Source organism: Sinocyclocheilus rhinocerous, unplaced genomic scaffold, assembly GCF_001515625.1.
Source record: "Sinocyclocheilus rhinocerous isolate Xijiao unplaced genomic scaffold, SAMN03320098_v1.1 scaffold69, whole genome shotgun sequence".
Lineage (NCBI taxonomy): Eukaryota > Metazoa > Chordata > Actinopteri > Cypriniformes > Cyprinidae > Sinocyclocheilus > Sinocyclocheilus rhinocerous.
In genome coordinates, this window is record NW_015667272.1 from 467,504 (window position 1) to 479,096 (window position 11,593).

An 11,593-nucleotide genomic window follows, 5' to 3' on the forward strand; every position below is an offset into this window, starting at 1 on the left:
GAATTCTAACATTTTTAAAGAAAGATATTACTGCTGTGAATTACAATTGTAATGTAAAATAAAAATGAATCTTTATTAGTAATTCTAGTAATAATAACTTTATTTTACACCACAAGTTACAATACTAATATTTATGTTTGAATTCACGTTCAAATGCCAAAACCCTGAAGCTATGAACATTTCAATTTCTCAAGCTTTTATTTTTGTGGAATGTAAGTGAAATGCTTTAGACTTCTGTCCACAAAAATGTCGGAAAATATGCGAATGTGTAAATAAAGTAAACCTAACCTAATGCACGTTGCATTCCCATTTGCACTTTAAACGCACAGCAAATGCAGAGATAGAGTTTGCTGCATTCGCTGTGAACTGAGCCATTCACTGAATCACTTCACTTTGTAACGCAACACATCAGACTGTACGTTATTTAATTAAATGGCAGCATTTGATTTGATGATCACACTAAGCTGTATTGCGACGATCGTGAAGCTCTATACTTTAATTTTACATTCAATGTAATTAATTATTAGCTCAACTCAGGAACCCCCTGTAGTTCCCTCACAAACCCCCTAGTTGTTGCAATCCCCCGTTTGGGGAAACCCTGACATAGATGGCAGACTAATATTTTAAACAATTATTATAGGTTAAAAAGCCCCCGTTTTTGTTTTTTCTTTTTCTTTTCTCTATAAACTGTGGGATGAGTTGAAATCATGTTCTGTACTTCACAGATGCTGCCACTTAAGTTTAACTTAAGTTCTAAGTCTTAGATTCCTTTAATGCCGGGTTCAGACTACACAATATTTTTGTCGGTCACGATAGTCACTGTGTCAGATTACACGATTTTGACTCCTAAAATCTTGTCGTGTCGTGGACAAGAAACATGTCAGACTACACGTTGCTTCCCCGACCATTCATCGCGTGCCATCTTTAACGACACGCGTGATGTCATTGAGAAGGCGGAACTAGCGACTGACTTTCGAAAACAAGAGTATAAACATTGCTGAAGCGCTTCCGCTATAGTTCTCCAGCATTTTTCTTTCTTTGTTCTGTCGTGGTAGTCCCTCGATGACACATCATACAGGCAGGAGTACTGTTGCCACAGCTCCACGAACCTTTCCTCCATCTCATAATTCCTCCTTGCAGCACCATCATCTCACTTTCGTTTCGCATGTTTGAAACCTGTGTATGAAAGAGCTTCTGTGCTGCTATTGGTCAACGTCACCAACGTGACAGAACTCGATGGAAAAAAAATCAAACATGCTAGTCTTTCTGTCGTGAAGCATCGCAGAAGCGGAATCGGTTGTTGTCCACTATGACACACTACACGAGCTGAAACGATGGAATCTTGCGTCCTGACGCCCATTGTCGTTTACGAATACCCACGACACCCTACGTCAAGCAAATTGTGGCAAAATCGGGCTAAAATCGTGTAGTCATAAGGCCCACAGCATTGGTGTTTTGAGTTTAACATGTTAATGATGAAATGCATTACAGCTCTGAATCTCAAACAGAAGCAAAAAGATGTTCTTAATTGAGAAAGTGTCACTACCTCAGCTAATGTTTCATGTTTCCTGTGAGTAAGGCATCTGTGAGGGTGTGGGGAAAAACTCAAGCTTCCTTTCGTCAATTTCCATTTTGTCTTTAATGGGTTAGTGTAATTGCTGATGTTTTGAAGTGGTGACACAAGATGGACGTGGTGACGGATGGATAGATGGCTCTTCATTCTATAATTGGTTAAAAGCAGCTAATGTCCTGGGTGTGGAATAATTTCCTTTTGAAGGTCCCACTGTTCCTTTGTGACGTAACCGCCGTAGTACACGGAGTGAACTTGAAACAGTCAGTGTCATGGCGTTGAAGTGGTTTGCCAGACATACTGTCCAGTTTATTTTTAGCTTCTGCTCTAGCTATCTTCATTTGCATTTTTCAACATTAGATCATTCCCAGTTTCTGGATGAAATGTCTAATGGGAGAAACATATCTCAGGATTGTCAGATCACTCCCTCCTTAAGTGCTAGCAACTGCAAGTTAGGTACAATCTATCTTCGTCTGCCAGTTAACAGATCACAAACTCAACCCTTTTTTATGGGGCAGTATTTCCAGGGCACATTTTTTACACACTCTTATTCTACAGGACGGTATGCAAAATAGATAAAATATATATCATCTGATTTTGACACAAATAAGTATCAGTATATTAGATAGAACATGCATTTTTTTGTGTGCCTATTAAAGCTAAAGCTGGACCGTGTGCGCAAAGGTGTCAATTCACTTCTGAAATAAGCTGTATGGTGGTTGGTACTTTACTCTGCAGAATATAAATGATTGTGGAGTAAGTTCTTCTTGACCCACATTGGATATACAGTGAAAACTGTGAACAGGGTGATTGCCACAGATAATGGTTCTTTCAGGCCCAAGTGTCTGTTTTTGACATCCAAGGACGTTTTAGTATAACGTTTTGTTAGCAATGTTGCTTCATTGCGCTTTACATATAATATCATGTTTTGGGCAAAACAAGATCAGCTTTCGGACAAAGAATGGTTTCATTTCATTTTTTAGACTTGCCTGTTCTTCCTCCTTTTGTAGAGGTATATATACTATTATAATGTAATAAAATATACTACACTAGGAAAGAATACTGTAATTTTGAAAAGTAAAGCCACCACAGTTGGAGGCATTTTATCCTATCGTGTATTTCAATCAGCTGAAGTGGCATTTTATCCTATCATGTTGTATGGAACTGTATTATTGTTGCAGAAAATAATCTGTACCCCTGCTTTGTCAGTTAATCACCTTCCTATCTCATGAATACAAACATGACAAGATGAAATGACATTTAAATAAAAACAGAGCAATAATGTGACAGATGCAAAATAATTCCTGCTTTAAGACTTCACAGTAATTCTTCAGTTGTATGATAGAACAATCAAATATGTGCTTGATTTTTTTTTTATTGCATATGAGTAGCTGTAATATAGTAGTGCATGCTTGAATTTTTTTTTTTAGATTTGAGCAAACAGGGATTAGACCCCATCCACATTGAGTTTAATCTTAGTGTCTTTGTCGTTTCTCTTCTTCTGTACCTCAGGTTTGGACCTTATGGGATTCCTATAACCGTGTTCCCCAAAAGAGAGTATAAGGACAAACCAGAATCTATGCAGCTAAAGACGGAAGCATTCCAGTCAGAGACCGATAAGGATGTCACTCAAGGACCTAGTGATGCCCCCATTAAGGACCCTGCGGATGCTCCGGATGCCCCTCTGCAGGTCCCTGCTGAGACTCATGCTGTGCCCCAGCCCTGTCCCAACCCTCAACCTAACCCATGGACCCAAAATCCTTGGCTTCCCTTGGTGGCCCGCCCGCATCCTAGCCATCACAGTGAGTCGCAAAGATAATGGGCTCTTAGTCAGGCAGGAGGCCCGGGTATCTTGGTTTGGGTCACCCACCACTTCCTTCCTGGCCATTACTCAACTTGCCCCATTTCTAGAAAACTTCCAGTCTCGCTTTGACAAGAAGAGAAAGGGCCTGTATCGTAAAGCCATCACTGAGGCCGCCAAGGCTGCCAAGCAGCTCACACCCGAGGTCCGAGCCTTGCTAACTCAGTTTGAGACGTGAGGTGGTGTGCCTTGGTAAGGTAGGCAAAACAGGCACTGGAGTTGGCCCTGTACCCCTTCTGACACCTCTCAAACTTTGCTGTACCCAGTCAGCTTCCAGAGTGTAATCCAGAAAAGGCAACCAGGACTAATTTATTTTCGTTGAGAAAGCAAGAGAAGGGGATTGAATTGAGTAAATGAAAGCAAACGGTTCTCATGTCAAGTATCTAGTGTTCTCCCCTACGTAACCAGTCTTATGATCTTGTCATATCATCATACATTTATTATAATGAAAACAGATGATGGATATTTCTAGGAAAAGGTTTTATGGGTTTTTGAGTGGTAATGATATTTGTTTGCCTTGAAGTTGTTCTTGGTCAATGTCTGCTGTCGAAGGTCCCTGTAAACATGAAAAGAGTGGGTTTTTTGAGCTTGATTAGCTTTCGCCGGAAGAATTAGGCATGTGTGAAAATGTCTGCTTGAACCCATTCTCAAACCAACTAAACTCTGGCCGGTCGGCTGCTACTTAGTTTGGATCCCTAATTTAGCACAGTTAATGCTTCCTTTTGGATGATCAGAGAAAGTGTTATAGGTTCAGATTCCTGCTGCATTTTCTATCACTACAGTGTTTCTAGACGTCGGAGTCCTTATGTGTCCAGCCTCCCTTACATTAACTCAAGTCTTGGATTTCACTTAGGCCATCCTTGAATTGTTTTCTTTTATCATGGAAGTTGTGTAACAAAGTTGACCCTGCTGGGTAGTGCCTCGCTCAGGTAGAAAAGGGGACTTAATTGGTGCTGATCTTTCTCAGACGTTCTGAGACGACTAATCCAAGTGCAGTGATCTGAGCAGACGGCTGTTGATCTGGGCGTGGCTCTTGGCCAGCCTTGGCTTTGCAGCCAGTCGCGCTGCTGTTACGGGGGGAGGTTGCCTGTAAGCCGAAGTCACCTCAAGTGCCACTGTGGGGAGAGCACAGCGACTCTGTAAATGCAGAGAGTATCACCTCAGACACGGAGAAACCTGCCAGCCTATCTGTGCGTCCTCTTTCCCCACCCCTCGCAGCTACAACATCTGCTTCCCAAGCTCATTCCTCCCTAATCTACTTGCCCTGTTCAAAGCTTATTTTTCTTTTCCTCCACTTGTTTTGCTCCCTCCTGCCGTTGTCATATGTTTGCGTCTTAGACTGCTTTTTATATGTCCGATTATGGCGAAAATGTTCCTGTTACTCAGCCAAGCCGCTGGCCACCCCGACATCGTTTTTGCATGAATTTGGGAGTGCATACGTGTTAAATGGATTACTGAGCATCTTTTGTATGGCTCATTATGTTTGTCCAATTTAGGAATATCACATCAAGAGGCAAACCTAAGTTTTGATGTAGCTGCAGTGGAATGCAAAACTCTTTTAAAATGAGTTCCATTAAGTAACTCGATGAAAACACTTGTCAACTGTGGTGTCCCGCTGCATAGTGAGGCATTGGAGTATAAGGCAGCAGTTCTCATATGTGTTATGTTCATCATAATTATGGGCCTCTGGCTGGTTTAGTTCAGTGATTTGTTCTCATCTGAAATGTTTTGCTAAGGATTATTGTGTTTTAAATTTATTTGTTGTGCCTGAACTTTATTTTCTGTCATTTCACTATTTGCAAAATAGGGCTGAAGATCTTGTATGTAAAGTGTTCAAAATGTATTTTGCCTGACTGAATTGAAGATGAATGGCCTGGATCTTATTTCAATGTTGAGAACCAGTGATTTTATTTGTGTGGAAGAGCATTATCTCTTTTTTTTATTATTTCTTGTCTGTAATCATGGTTATGTCCTTGCATTGCATATCCATTAGCATCTTAAACTGTCCAGTTATATTTACACATCTGAGAAGGGGCATACTGTAAGATATCTTGGTCTTTCCACATATGACTTTAGCAGGTAGAGATCGAAGACTTGAGGGGAAAAAAACAATGCTTGGTAGACCACACTGACTGACTGACTGACGGACGGACGGAGGTTTGTGTAAAGGAGTAAAAACGGTATTTATTTTGGTGGTTGGCTTTTTCATTTCAGCATCTTATTCTTTACTTTTATTTCTATCTGTTTGCAGGTCAGAGAATGCTGTAAAACCATTGAAAAAAATTAACAGTTGAAGATATTGTGTATGTTTTCTGATGTTTTAAGAGTATATAAATAAACTGTGAACTTCAAGAATTTTATCTAGTCGTCATTATTTTCGTATTTTATCTTCTTAATACCATTTCTCACTCCAAACCGTATTTGTCTCAGGTGCACAACCCTGTTTTGGGAAAAGCTGTTTTTCCATGTGTTTCTCAAAAAAAAAAAAAAATATTCACTTGACAAATCATGACAGCCCAACCAAACTAGTGACTGTTGTCTGTCATTTCACAATGAACTAAAATGGAACAGATTTTCATACCTGCAAACAGATGAGAAAACCGTAGGGCAGACTGAACCAAAATGTGCCAGACTGTAATTACACATCATATAGTAAATTATTAAGATACACAGGGTTGTCATAAATAGTTTTAGAGTGATTTGACATTTCAGTGGATCTCTGTGGTGCAAGTTTGTCTTCATGCTGTCAGCGTCCACGTTTTCTTGGCTTTATAAGATCTGACATTACAATGGAAAAACTGGTGCATGACATGAAACTTTAATGTAAACCGACCTTAATTCTATGTTTGATTTGCTTTGAATATACATGGAAGAAACCTCAAATGTTGAAAGAAAATTGGATGTGTTGCCCTACCTGGCTTCATATGAGGAAATATTCATCTGTGAATTGAAAGTCAAAAAATAACATTCCCACTTTTTAAAGCTCATTTATTTCTAGAGACTATATCTTCTATCCAATAATGTCAGTTATGGACCAGGGAGCAAGTCAATAATTTTTTTTGTAGATGAAAGTCAGAATAAGCCTGAACTTCAGTGTTATTACTCTCGGAGTTATTTTAAGTGCAATGGCCCACTGTACCAACACAGTTAGAAGAAGCTGATTTGCTCTGTTCTTTAAACATTAGATGACTGAAATTAAGCAATTTCCAAAAAGTGAATTATTTCTATTAGCCAGTGGATGATGCCAAAATATAGGTTACACTGGATAATTTCTCTTTTTTTTTTTTAAGATCTTAGATTCTTACATCTCAAAGTGTATATAGTTTTCTTTTTAATATTTATAATTTAATAATCCTGTTTGAGATCAATTCTGACCGTCTGTTGTTGTTTTTTTTCCCCCTTCTCCAGTGCTGCAACTCTGAAGGGCTGCTGATTGGTCCGTTGCCCAAAGCACTGTCATTGGTGAAGAGCCAGTCAGATGAGAGGAGCCATCCACATTTGGAGAAGCAGGTGTAATGGAGAAATTATTTTTATTTAAGAAAAGAATGCTATATTTATTAAAATGAATTACAGACTCCACATATTTCCCGATCCGTCATGCTGAAATGAATTTTTCAAACCAGATTTTTCTTTAAGCAGGCTTTTGTTCAAAGCATGTGAAAGGACACTTGCAAATACTGAACAGCACAGGGGAGTTACGGCCATTGTGGATTGTAGGTGGCGATCCAGCACACGTAAAGCAGGGTTTTAAGTGTTTGAAAGAGATAACTTAATATTTGATGTAAAAATGCAATACATATTGCATGTGCTATGCTTCACCGTACAATTACAGAGGATTGGGTCTTACTGTGCTTCTAGTTCTCTATCCCAACATCTGTGCTCCTTTATATTGAGAAATTCTGAGCCTTAATACAGTCTTGACTGTTCTTGAAGAGAGCTTGAAGTTTTCCACTCTGTGGCACACCACACGTTCAATGATCAATGCAATCTGTACAGCGGTACAAATCACTCCAACCCGCTAGTTGATTTTGACCTTTTTTGTGCTCCTCTCCACTTATAAATGATTTTCTTATTATACAAGTTAAACATGACCGTAAGAACGCATCTTTTCTATCTCTCAGTCTTTGCTTCGAGGTTTTCCTGTTAGCATCATTCATTGCACATGCTCAACCTGAGGCCTGTAAAAAGGGAATTTAGAGTGAGCGAGAAACAGCTGCTCGCTGTTGTACATACGTGCGTTTCAGTACAATCGGAGCGTTCTCCCGGCTATACATATGAAGATGGTGGTCGTGGGCATAAATTTTTTTTATTATTGTATTATATGTATAGCTCTATGAAATTAAACCTGTTTTCTGCCTTGTACCAAGCTGTGTGTTCTGTGTATTCTTTAGTAATAAATCATGCTGTATTAATTACATCCAAGAAACGACACAATGGACAATGCAGACAGGATCTTATCCGCTGGTTTAATGTGAACGCAGGTAAGGGTGAAGTGCTGAAGGCCCATTATCTCGTTGCTCATGACTGACAGTCTGGATCACTGACGCCAGCTTCACAGCAAATGTAACATTCTGGCATGCCAAAAAACTGAATATCTATATAATACAGGCTTACAAGTTGCCCAAAAACCACTTGACATGAGCTGATAATTTAATTTGTCAATGGAAAAACAGCTTTACATTACTTGTATCAATGAATTAGTGCAGACTGGGCATTTGACTGAATAGTCAGAGACTAAGCGGACACTTGAAAGAAGCAGTTCACTGTTACTCTATACTCTGTACTCTATAAAAAGACACTGAATAGCTATCTGTTGTTGTTATTGGGATTCTGAACAAAGTTGATGGAGTAGGATCCTGTGTTGGCGTCTTGGTTGACCTGGAAGTTGGAGGTGGAGAGACCAAAGGGTCGTAAAATCATGTTGCCCAAGTCCTTCAGCTTACCTGAGAAGAACAAGAGAAGGCAAATAAATTATCTGCCAACAACAGAAAGCTATGAATACAGAAGTAGTCTTTAACAGGTAGTTTAAAAAAAAAAAAGTGCTGACCAAGACTGCGTTTATCTGATCAGTAAAAACAGAAATACTGTAAAATATATTTACATTTATATTATATATTTAAAAATGTAATTTATTCCTGTGATAGCAAAGCAGAACTTTCAGCAGTCTTCAGTGTCACATGATCCTTCAAAAGTCTAATTTGCTGATTTGGTTCTCAAGAAAAAACATGTTGAAAGTGTCATCTTTTGTAAGAATGTCTTTCATGTCAATTTTGATCGATTTAATGAATTCTTGCTGAATAAACGTTTTAAGTAAAGTCTTAAAGTAGTGGTTTTCTATGAATAAAATGAAAATATGCTTTAAACAAAATTACAATATTAACAGCTAAAAGCTGGTCTAATTGTTTATCCCTCCTACATTAAAATATATTAAAGGGGTCCTATTATGCTTTTTCAACTTTAGTTAGTCTGTAATGTTGCTGTTTGAGCATAAAAAAGATCTGCAAAGTTACAAAGCTCAAAGTCCACTTCAAAAGGAGATATTTTATTTAACAGAAATCAATATTCAAAAACTACAACGAATGACTCGTTTGGACTACAACGCATAACGAGTGTTATCACTATGTCGGAGACACGCTAGCTTTCCCAAGGCAGACCCGAGTGCTGCCAATCACAACACACACTGGCCCAGCTAACCAATCACAGCACATTTCGTATTTCAGAAGGCGGGCCTTCATTTGATACAGGAACTATTCGAACCGTTCATGCCAGACTGGGGAGAGAGATGTGTTGTAATAATGTAAAATATATGAAAAATCATGTTTTTCGAACAACCTAGTATGAGAGCCTGTTCTGGTACACCTCCAAAACAAAATCAAGACTTTGTAAAAGAGCATAATAGGACCCCTATAAATAAAATTTAAATGTAAAGTATGACATGATTCTGTACATCAATAATGAACATGTTATTAGAGCTGCAATCAATTTAAGCCTTATAATAAAGTGTGTAAATACTTTTCATAAACATGTTTCATAGGCTAGGCTTTAAATGCAACACTCAATTGTATGCAATTGTCTCGGTCCGAAAAAAGGTTGAAGAGTCTAAAGGTGTAAAGCGATTGTGGAGAGCTTTGTCTCTGTGACTGGACTGCAGTGAGATCAATATGAAGTGTTGAGCAGCCACACCCTCACTGTAAACTGCAGGAAATTCAGCCTGACAGCAACAGTCTTTACCCCAAACTGGAAATCTGATCCTTAGAGGAAACTTACAGTGGCTGCAACATTTATCAATAATACCTTGAAACAGACAATACCAGCATGTGCTCTGAGAAAGTGCAGCAACATTTAACCAGTAATGGAAAACTGCACAAATCAATGCTACACTACTTAGTTATTGCTTTAAATGTCTACTCGAGGAACAAACAGATGTGCATTTTCTATTTTATTAGAGATCAGATGATCTTTATGATCAATATTAATACCAACGTATTAAATATGCTTCATTGTCTGACAACTGATATACAAACCATTGTTGTTTTGAATTATTTCTGCTTTTTGACATAGTAATAAAATAATCCTTAGACATTAGGATTAAGTTTATAAATATATCATTTATTATTATTCTATCACTTGTATTATTAATGTTATTGTTATTTATTATCATTCTGCTTTTTGACCCAATAAAATGATAAGACATACGAATTAAAATAACAGATCAAATTAGATACATGTATTATTAATAACAATAACAATAATAAATGTGAGTGAATGAAAAATAAGAAATATTTTGCCAACTATCAGTCTCTCCAGGAACTGCAGTTTCATGACTGTGCTGTTGTTTTAGAATTGAATATTATTTTTATTATGAAGCATTTTTAATCTAAAATGATAGAGTTAGCAAAAAAAATGTCAAAGTGTGGCCAACTCTCAGACAGCCACAAGCCTTTGTCTCAATGCAGTGCAATTTATGGTCTAGTGGAAATGAAAAATTCAGGAAGACTGCATTAGATATGATTTATGCAACAAGGGCTTTTTTCAATCCAAGGTTCTTCGGTTTGAAAGGACTCTTTGAAACATACTAATTAATGGATCAGACTAGAACTTTCTAAGAGCAATATGCTTAATAGCAACTGTGTCTATATATATTATCCAGACAACCTTCAAAATTAACAGCACTGTTGCACTGAAGCACTCACCCTTTCTGTAGCCTTATGAGTGTTGCTAAATTACAGTGTAGTCATATTTACTCATATTTTGGGGGGGTTTTACATGTGCTTTTATGTGGTGAAGTATTCCGAATATTGTGATTATCAAACGCTGCAATTTTATTAAGTCTGCTGCACCGCATGTTTGAGAGGGAAAAGCGGCACTGTATTCATTTATATGCATGCAGCTTATAATAGTAGAGAGAATGAATAGTGTTTTCAAAGCAGCTTGCTTCTCACAAACTTCATCTCTGCAAACGGTGTGAGTTTAATGTGCATTTGGGAACACAATGTGTGCTAGGTTCACTTTATTCAAACTTGCATAATTTCCAACATTTTTGTGGACAAAATTTAGCTTGAGGATTTGATATGTTAAAAGCTTGAGGGTTTGAACATTAAAAGAAGAATTTAAGATGTCAATATTTGTATTGTAACTTGTAGTGCTAGTTGATTCTTATAAAGAGTCAACCCAAGTGTGTACTGCTTTAAAAAAAAATTTTTCCTTAGCAGTATAAACTGTTTTTAGTCTGGAGGTCTCAGAGGTAGCAATGGAAGATGTTTTTATATGAAATGAAATGTCATATCACAATTGTAATATGAGACAAAATAATCACAATACACTTTTTTATAAGAAAAATGTATTCATACTCATCATCTCTTCTTTCAGCTTCTCGTTTCGCTCCTCAATTTGCCGTGGCAATCGCTGTGAAAGAGAAATAGAAAGAGAAATTTTTGATTTTGAGAAAGATACCGTGGTGTCTTGACAATGAAGTCTTAAAGGGGTCATATGATGTTGCTAAAAAGAACATTATTTTGTGTATTTGGTGTAATGAAATGTGTTTATGCGGTTTAAGGTTCAAAAAACACATTATTTTCCACATACTGTACATTATTGTTTCTCCGCTATGCCCCCACCTTTCTGAAACGCATCGATTTTTACAAAGCTCATCGGTCAGAAAA

General features: G+C 37.7%; 2 protein-coding genes across 3 annotated transcripts in view; one reads left to right on the top strand and one right to left on the bottom strand.

The window, feature by feature from the left end:
- Positions 1 to 3,609, top strand: part of LOC107733478 (uncharacterized) — a 6,120-nt gene extending 2,511 nt beyond the window's left edge. Inside the window, exons 2-3 of the mRNA XM_016545110.1 lie at positions 3,083 to 3,372; positions 3,482 to 3,609. Coding sequence (XP_016400596.1) covers positions 3,083 to 3,372; positions 3,482 to 3,609 — 418 coding nt within the window. The remainder of the gene's footprint in view (positions 1 to 3,082; positions 3,373 to 3,481) is intronic.
- Positions 3,610 to 6,829: 3,220 nt separating this feature from the next.
- Positions 6,830 to 11,593, bottom strand: part of LOC107733523 (tetratricopeptide repeat protein 1-like) — a 9,703-nt gene continuing 4,939 nt past the window's right edge. The window contains exons 7-8 of one of the 2 annotated variants that reach the window (XM_016545180.1): positions 11,282 to 11,336; positions 6,830 to 8,374 (exon numbers count right to left, since the gene is read on the bottom strand). In XM_016545180.1, coding sequence (XP_016400666.1) covers positions 8,238 to 8,374; positions 11,282 to 11,336 — 192 coding nt within the window. In that variant the 3' untranslated portion in view covers positions 6,830 to 8,237. The remainder of the gene's footprint in view (positions 8,375 to 11,281; positions 11,337 to 11,593) is intronic. The other variant, XM_016545181.1, reaches the window with a different exon arrangement.